The 20,770-nt window shown below is 43.7% G+C and overlaps 1 protein-coding gene across 1 annotated transcript; it reads left to right on the top strand.

Annotated features, from left to right (window-relative positions):
* Nucleotides 1–8,350: 8,350 nt before the first annotated feature.
* LOC124682081 lies at nucleotides 8,351–8,851 on the top strand. The gene has a single exon (XM_047216848.1). It carries the CDS (start codon nucleotides 8,351–8,353, stop codon nucleotides 8,849–8,851), a length of 501 nt encoding a protein of 166 aa, XP_047072804.1.
* Nucleotides 8,852–20,770: the final 11,919 nt, after the last annotated feature.

Genomic DNA, 20,770 nt, shown 5'->3' with positions numbered 1-20,770 from the left:
CTCTCTCTTTCGCGCGGATAAGTGGAGTAGTTTGTATAGATCGAGGGTGAGGCGGGAAATGCGGAGGTGATGCTGGTATGTGCGCCGAGGAAAATGTTGGATCGTTTGTGCCGATTGCCTGATGTTCATAGGTCGTAGTCCTAGGGTAGGCAATGCATGTCTAGGATACTTCTTCATCCTCTGATCTTCGTCCACCGCCGTTCTTCTTGTCTGATGAAGCATTTTTCATGGCGTTGAATGCGTCGTTCATGTTATGGTCGGTTGGTCCATCAGGACTATCCCTTGCTGCCTTGCTGGGCTGAAGAAATATGCTAGTTGCATATTTTACTCCCATGCGTTGGCACCGTCCTAAGGGCCCGATTGGTTGCTAACAATGTGTTTTCCCGTATTCAGTGGGCTGAAATTCAGCCGTTTCGAAGCTCAGCTCGTACGGAGAAGTTGCACAACACGATATTTAAAGCAGGCTAAAAGTTGGCCCAAGAGGAACGGCCAATTCGGCCGTTTTTTTTCTTCCAAGAATAGGCTCAACCGAGCGTCGCGTGGTTACTGTTTTGCATGCATTGGTAAGCATGGGAGATGAGGCGTACCCCTTTACTCTGCAATCCACTCTACTCACCGCCCAACCGACACTCTCACCTCCCTCGGTTTCTCCATGGCCGCCGCTCCTCCTCCTCCCCCTCCGCCCAGCGGCCTCCCACCAAGCAGAAGATGTCCGTCCAAGAAGTTTAGGCAGCGCGCCAACTAGACCAGCTAGCGGCTGGTAGAGGCAACCTCGAGGCCGCTCTGAAGTGCCCCTCCCCGTTCTGTTCGAGGCCGCGCACGACGAGGGCGGCGACCACGGCGGCCGCCTCAGTGATCACGGATCTGACCGGAGGGTCATCATCGACGGCGATCCCCGGTCCCCAGAGCATAGCCACAGGCAAGGCACCTGCGTTCGCAGGTCCTGCCTTCGTCGATTTGGCAGGGGTTTTTCGACCCCTCCGACGGCCGCCTCGAACAAGCCATTTTCTTCTTCCTGTGCTCCGTCCGGTCGGTCCAGGTATCGTAGTTCCTCCGCCAGCAGGAGCGCCCGATTTCTCCAAGGTACGCCCACAATCTCGCAGATTTAGGTAGCGGTTAGAGTTTGGTCGATTTTGTTAACCGCAGGCCATTGTGTTATGTCCGGCAACAGGCGTTACGACATTAGGGTTAAAATGCACACCCTTCTAGGCTAGCTCGTCGAGGTGCTGCATGCCCATGGTAGATTTCCCAATTTGGGCAGTGCATTTGGGAAATTGGGACAATACTTGTAATGATGTGGCAAGATTTGGGTAATGATGTTGATCATTGTCCTGCTCATGATGTAGATGATGATCAACACATTGACTGTGATAATGTGGTTGGTCATGGTCTTGTTCATGCTCTGGATGATGGTCAACACGTTGACCAGTTGCCAAAGATGTTCAACAGTGTCTTGCTCCTGCTCTAGATCATGATCAGTGTCTTGCTCCTGCTTTAGATGTTGATCAGTTTCTTTTCCTGCTTTAGATATTGATCAGTGTCTTGCTCCTGCTCTAAATGTTGATCGGTGACCTGGTGCTGATCTAGATGTTGATTAGTGTATTCCTTCTGCTCTAGATGTTCACCTGTGTGTTATTTCTCCTCTTGATCATGCCATCTACACAAAGTTTCTTATCTGACTAGGTCGTCAAGCTGGAGTGCGACAGGGTGGGGAAAGGGGTGGTTCCCTCCACCCGGCTACCAGGACAACATCGCCCTCAACCCCTGGAAGAGCGCTCTTAAGACGGAGGTGCCAGGCAGGGTGGAGGCTATGTTGATGCCACCTTCAACTGCGGGCCATAAGCCTAAGCTGGGGCACCTCGCCAGGTCGCTCATGTCGCGGAGGTTCTACGCGCAGCTCAACACGGACGACCTCCACATGCTCGTCGTGCCGCCATGTTTCTAGGACGCGCTCCAGGAGTGGATCAAGATCACACTGCCAGGCAGTGTGCCCTTGTCTGCCTGCCGATTCTGCGACAAGTGGGTGCAGGTCACCTAGCATGGTGGCCAGGTGGTCTTTGGCACGGACTGGGCGCAGACGGTCTACAACTACGATCACCATTACGGCGACATCGTGGAGTTCAGGTTCGAGGCCATCGTCTTGAAGATGATCATCTACAAGGCCATCTTCTCCACCGCAAGGCTTTACACATGCCTCGATCACAGACCCTCCTTTTATCTGTTTGTCCATCTATAGTTGTAGTGGTAGTTCTGAACCTATGCAGACTTGGTGTTTGATCAAGGGGTTCTACAAGCTTTTATCGCCATGGAACTTCCTTGCTTTTGCCCTAACAATGGTGATTACATGATGTAGTTAGCTAATTATGTCTGTTCTCTTGAGTGTTCGGTACTGTTTTGGTAATGACTAGTTAGGGCTAAGAGCACCTTATGAAGAGGAAGGTAACAACATTGTTGCTTAGCACAATATCCAAAAATCCGATTCTTCCCTCGTCGGCCAAGGTATCTCACATTATTGCCAACCAATCAATGGGCCAAAATTGCACCATGAAACTTTGTTGGACCAAACGTAGTGCACAAACAAGTATAGCCACCATTTCACCTCATACGGTGGGCCAAAAGCAGAAACGGAGAACGAGTGCGAGCAACCAATCAGGACCTAAGTTATGGTTAGTTGCGTAAGCGTCTTTTGGGCTTTCGGACCCATGTTCCAAGCGGGGTGTCTACGGAGATACGAGCCAAAAGCCACACCATGCACTCTATTTGTTTGATTTCTCACGCAGGATTTGGCAGCATTTTTGTTGTAATTATAACCCTTTTGTTTGCTCTGTTGCACGTATGAATAAAACAACGAGAACTTTCTTGAGTCAAGTTTATTGAAGGAGTTAGCCACTTTGATAATAGGGTTAACTCCAGTATCATCATCGTCGGCATCTCAAGCCATCACTAGCAAGCATGCATCACCACCCCATGGCCCCTAGGCCACCATTTGTAGTATTGATCGTGTGCGGCTCAGCCATACCAAAAGAGTTGGTACCTCTGGCCTTGTGGTCGAAGAGGTGGCCGTGAGCCACCATGAGAGCCTCCTAGCAGAACTCAACAACTTTCATGACGGCCTGGTAGAGGTTAGAGTGCATGTCAGTTGGCTTGTTACCCCTTATCGCTTGAGCAACGTCCGTGATGGCCGATGATGCTAAAGGCCTGGAACTCATCCTTTGCCAGGATGCACTCTTCCTCTTGCGTACAAGTGCGTGGACATGGGAAGGCTTTTTAGGTCCATCGAGGATGATGGCCTCGGGCTCATGTGTCTCAACTGCTTCTTAAGGTGAAGGTGTTGGTGTACCTATGGGATCATTAGAGCCATGTCAAACTTACCAGGTACGAGTCTGCATGCAAAGATGGTGCGCATCTTGTAGTTCATGATGGGCTTGTTGAGGTACTTAGCTTACTTGGGTTATTATAATATCATGGTTAGCAAGAGAGTGTGCTAACCATGATATGTCTCTCATAGTGCTGAGCCACTAAGATGATGTTGCACCTGTCCTCATCCCACCGATCCCAATTGAGGTCTCTGAGCTTGCTAATTTGGATGCACCTGATCCTCCACTTTCTCAGGTGGTTGTAAACCCGAGTAGAAGTCACCTCAGGTCCACAATGGTCAAACAGAGCCTTGGAAACAACAGGCAGATAGACCTCTTTGAGGCCTTTGTTAGTATAGATGCCGCCCTTGATGATCTAGCACATATTATATAGCACGATGGAGGCCTAGAAGGGATACCACTTCAAGGTGCCTTTCATATGCGCAGCATGCGCTTTGCGCGCCTTCCGAGCAACATGCACCTCTTGCGCCTTTCGTGCCTTGGAAAGGTTTAGGAACACCTTTGAAGCAACACTATGCAACAGGCTTTGCACAAAACTCCGCGGAATGGATCCAAGTGCATATTGAGGCAACTTTGACTTCTGAGCCACCTCGACATTGACAACGTTCTCATCCAAGGGGGTGCAAGTCATTGACATAGGAATGGATCTGCAACTCACCACCGGAGACTAGAGTCTGACTAATAAACATGTCACACAACGAGCCCTACATTTACCGAGCAATTACAAGATAGTTAAACAAGACATGCACATGATCAGAGACAACAACATCAAACTACAAGAAGTGCCGTAGATTTCACTAAACTACTATTGTACAAGCTAGGTAAACAGTCAAGGGAAACCCTTATAACTAGGCAAATCCTTAAATAACTAAGTTTTAAGGTTTTCGTGGAAGAAATGGGCATGAACGGTTTTCGTGGAAGAAATGGGCATGGACGGATACCGTATAACTCGACTGACTCGTAACATATACAAAGGGAACCGTTAGTTCTCTTCCGAGATCTTTATATTCGCAGTCCCGTAGACCATTTCCAACGGACCCTGTAAACCCGTCGTCGGTTGGTGGGAGGGAAGTTTCAATCCAACTGTGACCGGACCCGCCGCCAAAATCCAACCACGCATGCGTCCTTGACGACTCATCGTCATCCTCGCAAGTTGAATTGGCCTGAATCTCATGAAATCGTGCGGCCGGTGTGCGGGAAGGGGAGGAAGGATGGCTGGAAGTCAAAGGAGGGCGAGCATGTGCTGGCCGGGCGAGCGGCGCGACTGGAGGGCAGACAGTGTGTGGGGTGGGAGAGCGGCCGACGGGCATGCCGTTTCATGGTCCGGTCGTAGCTGTGAAGAAGAGGGGGCAGAGGAGGAGAAAGGAAAAATAAAAAAGCTGACGATGGGCATTTTGTTCACAGATTCCTTAATATGCTGCGCAACGCAATTTGAGCCTTTATATCGCATTTATCGTGCCATTTATCCGTGATTTTAAAGGCCGAGAGATAAGAGGTTTGCTAGAGTTTCTCTAAGTCACATATCTACCCTAACTAGATGGAGGTGGAGGACGAAGTCACACTCATCACTGGAGGAGGAGGACGAAGCGGAGAGCTCAAACAAGTGATCGAAGTCGACTTGCTGCCGTCGCGGCCGACACCACCTACTTACCTGATCACGGGCTGGAGATGAGAGCTTGGAGGGGGGAAATGGTGGTTTGGAATTGGGCGATGATAGAAGGGGTAGAAAAAAGGAGAGAGTTTTGGCGGGAGGTGACCGAAATACTCCGGCTCCCCTTTTTCGTGGCACTGCGGTGCCTCACTGTCATCTCCATAATAACATCACCTCGTGTAGGTAGCACCGCTTTTTCGTTCTTGGGAAATGGCTGATTCGGACATTTCCCCTGAACCTAGCACGGAACTGCTTTGATGTGCACTAGCCACAACATGAAGTGAGCCAAGTCAAGCAATCACCCCTTTTTTGGGCTCCAGGGGGCTGGTCGTACTCAATCTGGGCATGGTTGCTTGCCCGTATAGTTTCAGGTCGTTTGCTGTTTTGGGGAGAAAATCCACGGATGTTGTAATTATGCTAAACCCTAAGACATAACAATTGTCTCCACTGATATAGTAAGAAAAAATTCTACCCCCTATTTGGCTAGGTTGCTGGGGGCATAGTTTGCCCTCAATATATTCACAAGCAATGCACTCAAAACCTCAAGATATTGTAGAGGAGTCATGGGTGTATATAAAATTTCGATTTAGCTTCTTCATTTTGTCGAAACAGGAAATTTGGATATTTTTGAAAGAAAGGCAAAAGATTTGCCTTAATTCATTAAATAAGGAGAAGTCATGGAACAAAGTTTTAGGATTACAAAAACAACGAGGCCAAAGCCTACTCTCCCGCAATTAAAAGACCCAAATGTTTCGCACCGGCCACAACCCAAGTTCTAGCTTCCGACTTAATTCTATCGAAAATGATGGTCGGCAAAGTACTTTTGTTTTTGAAGGTTCTCGCATTCCTCTCATTCCAAATCTCCCAAGCGACGAGCATAAGGAGGGAGGCCATGGCCTTCCTTCTTCCGCCATGAGAAAGGACCATGGAAGTCCACCAACGCTCCACACTATCGAACTCATGCCAAGAGGCGGGGTCAAAATCGTGGATGTGAAGCCAATCCTTGATCATGGTCCAAATACGGATGGAGAGGCGGCATTTGAAGATAAGATGGGCCACCGATTCGTCATGGCAACGGCAAAGGGGGCAAATCCTCCCATTAGGCCACCCGCGTCTCTGGAGGCGGTCCGCCGTCCAAACCCGGTTTTGTATGATAAGCCAAGCGAAAAGCTTGCATTTTGGTGGTGCCCAAGCCTTCCAAACGACCAACTCCATTGAAGAGCGTATGGTACCGGCGAATTGCGCCTTGTAGGCCGACGAGCAAGAGTATGCCCCGTCGAAACAGGAAATTTGGATATCGCTGGAGGATACATGGTTTGGTATCTCTGTTCTCTTCTCTTGCAATTCAATTCTTAAGCATCTATGATGTTTGTAATGAAAAACAACCATCAGATAATCGTGAGGTTGCCAATCTCCTTACGAGTTCTATCTTTACAGGTTTTGGCGCTGTATTTTTTTTTCCGTTTTGCAGTCCATGTCGTGGGACAACTTCTGCAATTTTCACAAACCTTGACAGAATGGCCGATCATGTATCATCTGAAAAAGAAAATGTTAGCTCAAGTTAACGTAAAGGGAAACTAATGAGCGCATTTTTCCGGGAGCCGTTAGGACAACCTGGAGGGCCTCACTCCGTCATCGTACCCCAACGAGGATGGTGGTGACACCGAGACAGCTGAGGATGCAACCTTGTCGATGGGAAGGTGAGAAAATCAAGCGCTCTGAAGCTGCTGTGACCGCCCTATGCTGTCTCTGACTCTCTTCAGATTGTTTCTGTAATATGTCTGTGATTGTGGGTCACCATAAAACTGCCCTAGTTCTTTTCCTGCAGTTTTGTTGCAGATCATGTAGTTCAAATATATTTTGATGTAAACTATATTTTGCTGCAATACATTTAAAAAACAGACAAATGGATTGTTTCTCCTGCTGAGTAGATTTGATATTTGGTTGCCAAGTGAATCATGGCTTTCCAAAAATGTCCAAATGATCGATGTGTATGTACATTGATTTGACTGCCCTGCCTAGATATTGATTTGACAGTCAGATCAATGTACATACACGTTTTTTAATCTTCTTGCTAGATCATTTGAACAAGCAACCAATAGCCATCTTTCCAAACATGCTTGTGAGTGTTGCTGCAATACTATCTCCACTATGCCCCACTATCTTCAGAAGATTGACTGTCCTGTTTAGCTTAATTTCCATTCAGGGATGTCATGAGAATCATTCAGCGCAACACTCACAAGCATATCTGCCGGAAGCTATAGCAGCAACGGAAATACAGTAATATGTTCATTGCGGACACTGAATAAGACATGGAATTTGTCCTTCAAGGGAGTTGATCCACACAGGCATCCTACAATCAGTTCTTTTACCATTCAACCATCACTCTCCCCTACCGATATAATTGTTTGACTTACAGCAAGTAGCAGAGATAGAGATAGATCGAGAAAAGGAAAAGTGCGGCTCTTTTCTTCCCCCTAAAACAACAACGGTTTTCTTCTTTTACGAGCTTGTATCACCTTCATAACTTCTTTAAGGAAGACGAAGTCAAGACTGTCAAAAGCTCATTTACATTTCTACGGTTGGTAACTAAACTTGAACAGCGTGGCCGACAAGCTGCATATGTGCTCCAACTTCCACTCCGCAGTTGATCCGTTTTGACTCGATGTCTTCCCACCCTATGAGTAATTTTTCAACGAGGGCGACATTAGCACACTGATCGGCATCTGAATCCTGACTTCACCACTGTCTAAGCGTTTAGAGTCAAAGACACTAGGATCGGAGACCATTATAAAACTGCCGGAATCATGTGCACACAACATATAAAATCGAGAACAAGGACGAGCATCGTACTTTCTCCGACTAAAAACAGAGATATATGTTTGATTTTCCAACAGACATCTCCCTATCCCACGCATAAAAAACAGAGAGCCTGACACACCCTCAACAGACCACTCTCGTAGAATCCACCCATAATTAACCACCCTGCACGACCTGTTACCGGACCAACGATCGAGCTGGAAAACCATGCAGCTCAAACCGTCTAACCATGGTAGCTTAGTATAAATTAAGCAGCTAACCCCTCGCCATGTGGTATATAGTCGTGTGCGGGAGACAAGGGGTGAATATAAATCTCTGCCCAAATCTTGGATACTTTCTACAGGGCTCACCAGCTCAATTGTCCATGATCTTGTCCTACTAATCAGCACCCACACGAGCTCCCTGATTACCAGCTCCATTTTGCAAACAGCTTTCACCTCTCGGGCTACCAAGGCATCAAGAAACCAGATCCAACCAGAGTTCTGCTAGCCAGGCATTCGAGATGCATGGCTACTCCAACCTCGGCTCCTCGTCGCCTCCGGTGGCGGTGGTGGCGGCGACCAATGGCCCCCGAGCCAGGCGATCGCTGGAGCTGACCAACACCAAGGAGACCAATGCGTGGGAAGGGCTGGCCCTGGGCGCGGTGACCTTGGCGAGGACCTTCTCGACCGGGTCCCAGAGGCTCTGCAGGTCCGGCGAGAAGGCCAGGGGCCTGCCGGGCGCGATGAGGCGGGCCTTCTCCATGAGGAGGCACCCGGCGGCTCCCGGAAAGGGGGACGGATACTACTGGAGGATCCACGACATGGACGGGGACAGCGACCACGGCGACGTCGTCGGCAATGCCGTGGCCGAGGAGCGCGACGAGGAGGAAGAGAAGGGGGAGAAGAAGAAGGTGCAGCGTGAAAAAGGTGGTGTGAAGGAGGAGGCTAAGGGAAGGACGCCGAAGACGAAGAAGAAAGGTAACAACGTTCTCAGGGCGTTCAAGAAACTTCTCCGGTTGTGATGACAACTTACCGATCGATCGATCAAGCAGCTTCTACTGTAATGGAAATGAGATAATGCTTCTATACTTGATCTTCGTCCCTTGGTTATTGCGGTGTCCATGGTGCATCGGTTTGGTTGAATTTGATTGACGAGGAGCAAAACCAGGTGATCTCGCGCATGCTTCTTTGTGCGTTATGTCGGAACTGTTAGATCTTGATTAGACTGGCAATATGGGCCACAGACCGTGTCGCATGGGAATTGCCAGTCTCTGATGCCATCAAGCGACGACCACCGTCCACCGGAGACCGGAGTCAAATGGACCCCGGGGGCTCCTGCTCAACCTTTCTCGTCGGGTGGGAACGGCACATGTCGGGCCTGAGTGGTGTACGCATGGGGCATACCATCGGAGAACACCAAGGTCGACCTGACAATGACTTTGAGTTCAGCTTGACATGGGTTGGCCAACCACAATCACGTATCTATTTCCTTGCGGCGATCCCTATTCTCCGCTTATTAGGGGAGCGATCTGGCCCTCCGCATACCCCCTCGACTATGGGCCTGGTCGAGAAACGGTCGACTAGCTTGCTTATCTACCGACAGAGAGTTCCGGTTCCTTCCTCTTTTTTCTGGTTTTTTTAGGTTCTGTTGGTTTTCCTCCTCCGGTTTCTGGTTTGTTCTGATCTTTTTTAAAAAAATTAGCACTTTTCAGATTTGAAAATTTTCAATTTGAACATTTTCAAATTTGCAAATTTTTTAATCTAAATTTTTTTGTGTTTGAACATTTTCAAATTTGAGCTATTTTGAATTTGAACAATTTTTTAATTTGAACTAGTACAAATGCCCGTGCGTTGCCACGGGTGCGGTGCATAAATGTAATAATACAACCTTGTAATGACGTGTCATATTTGTTGCAAACTGCATAAAGAATGGAGTCACTGTTCCTATTGTTCCTTTAATATTTGTGTAAACAGATTGTTGTCTGAAATCATAAATTCAGTCACCTGCAATTTTAATTTCCTTAATTTCCGTTGTTGTGAATACAATTGATCTTGAGTCATGAAATAAGCTACAAATTAGTTTTTCAAGATGTAAGAGAGTGCATATACATGGCTTGTCTGCACCTGGATTCCGCTGCTGTTGCATGTTTTCAAGATGTAGAAGAGTGCATTTACCGCGGCTGTGAATACATGGCTTGTCACCTGCAAGATTTAGATGAGAAATGAAATTAGTTTTTTAGGATGTAGAAGATACACAAAAAATATATGGCTTGTCTTTTGAATTTAACTTGCCTTTTAGTAAAACACATGTCTTTTAACTTCAATCTCTTTTTACTGAGTTGTGTTTTGTTGTCGGGGTCACTTAAATAGGTCTCATAGCCCAACAAACTTGCATTTGAACAATAATGAAAATCTATCTATTAGGTTGGCATTTTGTGGATCGACATATGGTAAAATGACCAATGATTACAATAGAAGGCCGACATTAGAATCCACAATCACACAACCAATTTGTCATCTTTCAAGTCTCAGTTTCTCATGTCGTCGTCATTTAGTTTTAAGTCGAGAAAACTCAATTTTCAACAATGCATCATATGACCCTAGCAAGTAGTAATAAGAATTTGTTTCAAATAAAAAAATGTCATGATACGGAGTTAGATGTATCCATCTAGGGGTGTTAGACAAAATAATTCTTGTATAGAATTTCATTATATTCTTTTATGATATACTTTTTATAAAAAATTATCAACAAGTAACCTTAATAATTTTTTATTTCAAATCTTATTTCTTTTTTAGCTACCGTGCCACTTTAACTGTGCTTAATGCCTTACCATGTGAGAAGCACAATTCCTAAATCTTCACATACAATTTGTTACTGTATAATATCCAATGATGATTACAATGTTTTGATGATACAAAATTTACTCTTCCAATAAAAACTACAGTTATAAATTTTATACTTCATCTATTGTAAATTAAATTATTTGTCTCAAAAAAATCTATTGTAAATTAATTTACACAACTTTTTTAATTTAAAAGGGAGGGAGTTATATATACTGTAGCTGTAAATAAATCTCACTTAGAGTTAATAAAAGGAAAATGATGTATTTCCTCCGGAGGTTGCGTCCAGATTCCTGCATCCCTCTGATGTTCTTACCTTGGGCCCCACCAACTCCATTACGTACCTTATATGCTCGCATCTCGTTTTATCCATCTCTCCCCGGTCCCCATGCACTCTGTACCGTGACCGCCCCCAAATCAACTGCCCCGCCGCTGGTTCTCAATACGCCGGGAGCGGGAGGAGGAGCTGCGACGCGGCCCGTCTGGTGAGGGCACGGCCTGGGCTGCTCGCTAGAGGAGTCACGGCTGGTATTTTTTGGGGGCTGCAAGCGCGGCGGCGGGTTTCAGAGGCTGCAGCGGTGGTTTCAAGGTAGCACGAAGATGGAGGCTACGGCGCAGCGCCGGGCGTCCGCCGTCGTAGGATATGGAGGCCACGGAGGAGCCCGGCGCCCTAGTCCTCCTAGCGCTCGCCCTTGCCGAAGATGGAGGCCACGGAGGAGCCTGACGCCCTAGTACGCTCGGCCTAGCGCACCGGCACCGCCCTAGACCGCTTTGAGCTCGACAACGACGACGGAGGGACTGTGGTGCTTTCGCGCCCTGGGCCTCCTCGACCTTGATACCCGAGGCGCATGGATTATGGCGCTGCCGCCCTTGGGCCTCCTCGACCTTCATACCCGCGGCGGAGGGATTGTGGTGCTACCGCCAAAGGGTTCTCCAACAACCAGGATCGCCGAGGCGGGTTCGGAGTGTTGATCTCTGGTGCATACTTGGACTACCTCCTCGTGGAGGTATGTTTGAGGCGGATTGTTAGGATCACCTCATTCTTATCTCATTAGAAGCTTCTTGCTGCATTAGCTTGGCATGTAGTTTCGACTTGGTATTGAATTGGCTAAGGGCTCACTGAGATTATTCTAATGTTATGTGGTATTTTCTCAGTAGGTAGATATGAACAATGGAATCAACAAAAACAATGCGGAATGCATATCCTTATTTAGTTTTGTTGCATTTATGTTTCTATTGGTTTAGTAGTACTTATGTTTGTATTTGACATATGATCTTTACTGCATGAATATTACATTTATTGGATAATTGTTCCAATGTAGTAGCGTGTTCGAGCGCAATAATCATGTCTGCCTTGATTTTCTGATTGGATATAACCTCGGAGTCTTACTTTGGAGATGTTATAGGTCAGTTTGTCGGTGCTTAACTGACACATGTTCTCATGAGCACCAATACATCTGAAAAGTGGGTCATTGCTCTAAGAGATCACACGTCAGGTCCTTTGTTTTCACTTATTCTTGCCTTATATTATTTCCGCGGGCTAACATTTGTGCATCATGATTGGGCAAACCAACTGTAGGAACATTGAGCTTAAACTTGTGCTTTCGGGACAAAGGGTTGCTGAATTCGATGCTAAACTTGTACATGATGATGGACATAGTTATGTTGTTCTTGGGATCCTTGCTCGTGTTCTACGAAATCTTAAAAGAGTGAGTATTTTTTTTGAACTTTTGATGCATTCCTTGTGAACACATTTATTTAGTTCTGGTTAGTGAGCACCTGAAGCCCGAAGGTGTAAATAAGAAAAATGCTCTTATACCTTGTCCTCTCATGTACCGTGTAGATGATGAGACCCTCACTGGAGGTTCTTCGCTTCAATCAACTCTGCGCTATGGGATTCTGATAAGCCTGGTGCAAGGTCTTGGTCTCGGATTTACTTATGGACTTGCCATCTGTTCTTGTGCCTTGCAACTTTGGGTCTACACAGCCAGGCTCACACCTAAAAACATACCTCTGTGGACCGACATGCTCAAGCATCGTACTGGCTTCAGTGAATCACACCTACTACTGTAAGCATGCACACCTACTGACTTGACTGAAATCTCTTTTTTTGATTAATTGTGTGATGAAGCAATTTTAATTAATGAAACCTCATTCCCACCAAATCAGCCTCACATGAGCATATATATTTACTACAAATCAGAGGCATAAGTTGATACATGGCATTAAAATTTGATGACAATATAGGGTAACTAAATATCATTCACCCAGCATCCAGCATTCAAATTCAAGCCACGGACACAAAATGTCAATAAAATGAACACAAAATGAACTGCTCTACAACTGTTGTTAGGCACATTGCTTCAAGGTAAATCATGTCTTCCATTATCCATGCAAGTAGTAGGAGTAAATTGGTGCCTAATTAGAAATATTTTTGTCCCTTGAGCCTTAGTTTGTACTTATATATACAAGCACAACACACAGAGAACAAGGATTGAGACAAGAATTACAAAGTATTCCGTTCTAACAATAATCCATGACCACATATAGTCTTTGTTGTTTAGGAGAACAGGAACCCATCTCATGTACTCACTACCTTTCGAGATGTAGGGTTTTATAGAAACCCATTTTCATATAGGAATATCTAATTATAAATCATTGGTGAAAAAGATGTGCGTTTGTCGTACTTCCGCACCAAGACCATAGCACCCATGTAGCGACGCCTCTTGTCACGTGGACCACCGATAGATGTTCCCGACAACATTGTACGCTTTCCAATAGCATCGGCACTACCCTGAACATCTGTTGAGCTCACCTATGAACATGTGGTAGTCATAGAGTTAAAAAAAATACTAACGATAGTCATCAAGATGATGATTGCCTTGACATGCATTAACATCATTTTTGAACGATATCATAGAGTTAAATAAATAAAATAACAAAGCATAAGCAAGATGATGAATTTCCTTACCTGAGCGATGTCTCCTGGTTCACTCTCTTTCTTATCATTTTCCATAATCTCTCCCATCTAAATATCAATTGAACACATATGTGAAAGGTAGTAATGGAGTTAAAAAATAATTAGATAGTTAGGAACATCATGAATTAGTTTGTGCACAGTTTAATTTATACTGTTGTATTTCTTCTCTAATTCTTAAGTTTGCCCCTGGTTAAGATGCAGCATTATAATCCAGTGATACGTCTCCGACGTATCGATAATTTCTTATGTTCCATGCCACATTATTGATGATATCTACATGTTTTATGCATACTTTATGTCATATTTATGCATTTTCCGGCACTAACCTATTAACGAGATGCCGAAGAGCCGATTCTTGTTTTCTGTCGTTTTTGGTTTCAGAAATCCTAGTAAGGAAATATTCTCGGAATTGGATGAAATCAACGCCCAGGGGCCTATTTTTCCACGAAGCTTCCAGAAGACCGGAGAGGAAACGAAGTGGGGCCACGAGGTGGCGCCACACTAGGGTGGCGCGGCCCAGGTGCTGGTCGCGCGGCCCTGTTGTGTGGGCCCCTCGTGACCCTTCCGAGGCTGCCCTTCCGCCTACATATAGTCTTCGTCGCGAAACCCCCGCACCGAGAGCCACGATACGGAAAACCTTACCGAGACGCCGCCGCCAATCCCATCTCGGGGGATTCAGGGAGATCGCCTCCGGCACCCTGCCGGAGAGGGGAATCATCTCCCGGAGGTCTCTTCATCGCCATGATCGCCTCCGGATCGATGTGTGAGTAGTTCACCCCTGGACTATGGGTCCATAGCAATAGCTAGATGGTTGTCTTCTCCTCATTGTGCTATCATGTTAGATCTTGTGAGCTGCCTATCATGATCAAGATTATCTATTTGTAATCCTTCATGTTGTGTTTGTTGGGATCCGATGAATATTGAATACTATGTCAAGTTGATTATCAATCTATCATATATGTTATTTATGTTCTTGCATGCTCTTCGTTGCTAGTAGAGGCTCTGGCCAAGTTGATACTTGTGACTCCAAGAGGGAGTATTTATGCTCGATAGTGGGTTCATGCCTCCATTAAATCTGGGACAGTGACATAAAGTTCTAAGGTTGTGGATGTGTTGTTGCTACTAGGGATAAAACATCGATGCTTTGTCTAAGGATATTTGTGTTGATTACATTACGCACCATACTTAATGCAATTGTCTGTTGTTTACAACTTAATACTGGAGGGGTTTCGGATGATAACCTGAAGGTGGACTTTTTAGGCATAGATGCATGTCGGATAGTAGTCTATGTACTTTGTCGTAATGCCCCGATTAAATCTCATAGTACTCATCATGATATATGTATGTGCATTGTTATGCCTTCTTTATTTGTCAATTGCCCAACCGTAATTTGTTCACCCAACATCTGCTATCTTATGGGAGACACACCGCTAGTGATCCGTGGACCCCGGTCCTATTCTTTACATCTGAAATACAATCGCTGCAATTGTTCTTTACTGTTCTTCGCAAACAAACATCATCATCCACACTATACATCTAATCCTTTGTTTACAGCAAGCCGGTGAGATTGACAACCTCACTGTTACGTTGGGGCAAAATTCTGTGATTGTGTTGTGCAGGTTCCATGTTGGCGCCGGAATCCCTGGTGTTGCGCCGCACTACACTCATCCGCCATCAACCTTCAACGTGCTTCTTGGCTCCTCCTGGTTCGATAAACCTTGGTTTCTTTCTGAGGGAAAACTTGCTGTTGTGCGCATCATACCTTCCTCTTGGGGTTCCCAACGGACGTGTTAATTACGCGCAATCAAGCTCTTTTTCTGGCGCCGTTGCCGGGGAGATCAAGACACGCTGCAAGGGGAGTCTCCACAATCCAATCTCTTTACTTTGTTTTTGTCTTGCTTTATTTTATTTACTACTTTGTTTGCTGCATTATATCAAAAACACAAAAAAATTAGTTACTTGCATTTACTTTATCTAGTTTGCTTTATTTACTACTGCTAAAATGGCTACTCCTGAAAATACTAAGTTGTGTGACTTCACAACCACAAATATTAATGATTTCTTATGTACACCTATTGCTCCACCTGCTACTACAACAGAATTCTTTGAAATTAAACCGGCTTTACTGAATCTTGTTATGAGAGAGCAATTTTCTGGTGTTAGTTCTGATGATGTTGTTGCCCATCTCAATAATTTTGTTGAATTGTGTGAAATGCAAAAGTATAAAGATGTAGATGGTGACATTATAAAATTAAAATTGTTTCCTTTCTCATTAAGAGCAAGAGCTAAAGATTGGTTGTTATCTCTGCCTAAGAATAGTATTGATTCATGGACTAAATGCAAGGATGCTTTTATTGGTAGATATTATCCCCCTGCTAAAATTATATCTTTGAGGAGTAGTATAATGAATTTTAAACAATTGGATAATGAGCATGTTGCACAAGCTTGGGAAAGAATGAAATCTTTGGTTAAAAATTGCCCAACCCATGGATCGACTACTTGGATGATCATCCAAACCTTTTATGCAGGATTGAATTTTTCTTCGCGGAACCTATTGGATTCAGCTGCTAGAGGTACCTTTATGTCCATCACTCTTGGTGAAGCAACAAAGCTTCTTGATAATATGATGATTAATTACTCTGAATGGCACACGGAAAGAGCTCCACAAGGTAAGAAGGTAAATTCTGTCGAAGAAACCTCTTCCTTGAGTGATAAGATTGATGCTATTATGTCTATGCTTGTGAATGATAGGACTAATGTTGATCCTAATAATGTTCCGTTAGCTTCATTGGTTTCCCAAGAAGAACATGTTGATGTAAACTACATTAAAAATAATAATTTCAACAACAATGCTTATCGGAACAATTCTAGTAATAACTATAGGCCATATCCTTATAATAATGGTAACGGTTATGGTAATTCTTATGGGAATTCTTACAACAATAATAGGAACACACCCCCTGGACTTGAAGCTATGCTTAAAGAATTTATTAGTACACAAACCGCTTTTAACAAATCTGTTGAGGAAAAGCTCAATAAAATTGATATTCTCGCTTCTAAGGTTGATAGTCTTGCCTCGATGTTGATCTTTTGAAATCGAAAGTTATGCCTAATAAGGATATTGAAAATAAAATTGTTACTACAGCAAATGCCATCCAAGTTAGAATTAATGAGAATATAAGATTGATGGCCGAATTGCATGCTAGGTGGGAAAGAGAAGAAAATGAAAAACTAGCTAAAGAGAATAATGTAGCTAAAGTTTGGACTATTACCACCACTAGTAATGTTAATGATTCACATGTTGCTGCACCTCCTACTAATAATGGTAAAATTATTGGTGTTGGAAATGTTTCCACTTCTAATGCAAAGCCTGCAAAACTGCCGGAAACTGCTAAAACTGCTGAAACCGCTCGTGATAAAACTGCTGAAATTTTTTCCAACATTGGGGATGATGATCCCATTGCTGTAGATCATAATGGTTTGGATTTTGATGATTGCCATATCTCTGAAGTTATAAAGTTCTTACAAAAACTTGCTAAGAGTCCTAATGCTAGTGCTATAAACTTGGCTTTCACAAAACATATTACAAATACTCTCATAAAAGCTAGAGAAGAGAAACTAGAACGTGAAGCTTCTATTCCTAGGAAGCTAGAGGATGGTTGGGAGCCCATCATTAAGATGAAGGTCAATGACTTTGATTGTAATGCTTTATGTGATCTTGGTGCAAGTATTTCCGTTATGCCTAAAAAAATCTATAATATGCTTGACTTGCCACCATTTAAAAATTGTTATTTGGATGTTAATCTTGTTGATAATGCTATAAAGAAACCTTTGGGGAGAGTTGATAATGTTCGCATTACCGTTAACAATAACCTTGTCCCCGTTGATTTTGTTGTCTTGGATATTGAATGCAATGCATCTTGTCCCATTATATTGGGAAGACCTTTTCTTCGAACTCGTTGGAGCTATCATTGATATGAAGGAAGGTAATATTAAATATCAATTTCCTCTCAAGAAAGGTATGGAACACTTCCCTAGAAAGAGAATGAAGTTACCTTTTGATTCTATTATTAGAACAAATTATGATGTTGATACTTCATCTCTTGATAACACTTGATATACACTTTCGCGCCTAGCTGAAAGGCGTTAAAGAAAAGCGCTTATGGGAGACAACCCATGTTTTTACTACAGTACTTTTATTTTATATTTGAGTCTTGGAAGTTGTTTACTACTGTAGCAACCTCTCCTTATCTTAGTTTTGTGCATTGTTGTGCCAAGTAAAGTCGTTGATAGTAAGGTTCATACTAGATTTGGATTACTGCGCAGAAACAGATTTCTTTGCTGTCACGAATTTCGACCTGCCTCTCTGTAGGTATCTCAGAAAATTATGATAATTTACGTGAGTGATCCTCAGATATGTACGCAACTTTCATTAAATTTGAGCATTTTCATTTGAGCAAGTCTGGTGCCTCAATAAAATCCGTCTTTACGGACTGTTCTGTTTTGACAGATTCTGCCTTTTATTTCGTATTGCCTCTTTTGCTATGATGGATGAATTTCTTTGCTTCATTAATGTTCAGTAGCTTGGTGCAATGTCCAGAAGTGTTAAGAATGATTATGTCACCTCTGAACATGTGAATTTTTATTATGCACTAACCCTCTAATGAGTTGTTTTGAGTTTGGTGTGGAGGAAGTTTTCAAGGATCAAGAGAGGAGGATGATACAATATGATCAAGGAGAGTGAAAGCTCTAAGCTTGGGGATGCCCCGTGGTTCACCCCTGCATATTTTAAGAAAACTCAAGCTGTCTAAGCTTGGGGATGCCCAAGGCATCCCCTTCTTCATCGACAACATTATCAGGTTCCTCCCCGAAACTATATTTTTATTCCATCACATCTTATGTGCTTTGCTTGGAGCGTCGGTTTGTTTTTGTTTTTGTTTTGTTTGAATAAAGTGGATCCTAGCATTCATTGTGTGGGAGAGAGACACGCTCCGCTGTTGCATATGGACAAATATGTCCTTAGGCTTTACTCATAGTATTCATGGCGAAGGTTGAATCTTCTTCGTTAAATTGTTATATGGTTGGAATCGGGAAATGCTACATGTAGTAATTCTAAAATGTCTTGAATAATTTGATACTTGGCAATTGTTGTGCTCATGTTTAAGCTCTTGCATCATATACTTTGCACCCATTAATGAAGAAATACAAAGAGCTTGCTAAAATTTGGTTTGCATATTTGGTCTCTCTAAAGTCTAGATAATTTCTAGTATTGAGTTTGAACAACAAGGAAGACGGTGTAGAGTCTTATAATGTTTACAATATGTCTTTTATGCGAGTTTTGCTGCACCGGTTCATCCTTGTGTTTGTTTCAAATAACCTTGCTAGCCTAAACCTTGTACCGAGAGGGAATACTTCTCATGCATCCAAAATCCTTGAGCCAACCACTATGCCATTTGTGTCCACCATACCTACCTACTACATGGTATTTCTCCGCCATTCCAAAGTAAATTGCTTGAGTGCTACCTTTAAAATTTTCATTCTTTACCTTTGCAATATATAGCTCATGGGACAAATAGCTTAAAAACTATTGTGGTATTGAATATGTACTTATGCACTTTATCTCTTATTAAGTTGCTTGTTGTGCGATAACCATGTTCCCGGGGACGCCATCAACTACTCTTTGTTGAATATCATGTGAGTTGCTATGCATGTTCGTCTTGTCTCGAAGTAAGGGAGATTTACCACTCATTTAATGGTTAGAGCATGCATAATGTTAGAGAAGAACATTGGGCCGCTAACTAAAGCCATGAATCATGGTGGAAGTTTCGAGCTTTGGACATATATCCTCAATCTCATATGAGAACATTAATTGTTGCTACATGCTTATGCATTAAAGAGGAGTCCATTATCTGTTGTCTATGTTGTCCCGGTATGAATGTCTAAGTTGAGAATAATCAAAAGCGAGAAATCCAAATGCGAGCTTTCTCCTTAGACCTTTGTACATGCGGCATAGAGGTACCCCTTTGTGACACTTGGTTAAAACATGTGTATTGCGATAATCCCGGTAATCCGAGCTAATTAGGACAAGGTGCGGGCACTATTAGTATACTATGCATGAGGCTTGCAACTTGTAAGATATAATTTACATGATACATATGCTTTATTACTACCGTTGACAAAATTGTTTCATGTTTTCAAAACCAAAGCTCTAGCACAAATATAGCAATCGATGATTTCCTCTTTGAAGGACATTTCTTTTACTTTTATGTTGAGTCAGTTCACCTATTTCTCTCCACCTCAAGAAGCAAACACTTGTGTGAACTGTGCATTGATTCCTACATACTTGCATATTGCACTTGTTATATTACTTTACATTGACAATAACCATGAGATATACATGTTATAAGTTGAAAGCAACCGCTGAAACTTAATCTTCCTTTGTGTTGCTTCAATACCTTTACTTTGATTTATTGCTTTATGAGTTAACTCTTATGCAAGACTTATTGATGCTTGTCTTGAAGTACTATTCATGAAAAGTCTTTGCTTTATGATTCATTTGTTTACTCATGTCATTACCATTGTTTTGATCGCTGCATTCATTACATATGCTTACAATAGTATGATCAAGGTTATGATGGCATGTCACTCCGAAATTATCTTTGTTATCGTTTACTCGCTCGGGACGAGCGAGAACTAAGCTTGGGGATGCCGATACGTCTCCGACGTATCGATAATTTCTTATGTTCCATGCCACATTATTGATGATATCTACATGTTTTATGCATACTTTATGTCATATTTATGCATTTTCCGGCACTAACCTATTAACGAGATGCCGAAGAGCCAATTGTCTGTTTTCTCGCTATTTTTGGTTTCGAAATCCTAGTAAGAAAATATTCTCGGAATTGGACGAAATCAACGCCCGTGGGCCTATTTTTCCACGAAGCTTCCGAAGACCGGAGAGGAAACGAAGTGGGGCCACGAGGTGGCGCCACACTAGGGCGGCGCGGCCCGAGTGCCGGCCGCGCGGCCTCGTTGTGTGGGCCCCTCGTGACCCTTCCGAGGCTGCCCTTCCGCCTACATATAGTCTTCGTCGCGAAACCCCCAGTACCGAGAGCCA

Source organism: Lolium rigidum, unplaced genomic scaffold (assembly GCF_022539505.1).
Source record: "Lolium rigidum isolate FL_2022 unplaced genomic scaffold, APGP_CSIRO_Lrig_0.1 contig_67434_1, whole genome shotgun sequence".
In the NCBI taxonomy this organism is placed as follows: domain Eukaryota; kingdom Viridiplantae; phylum Streptophyta; class Magnoliopsida; order Poales; family Poaceae; genus Lolium; species Lolium rigidum.
Note: the sequence above shows the minus strand (reverse complement) of the source record. Positions and strands in the feature narration are given on the sequence as shown.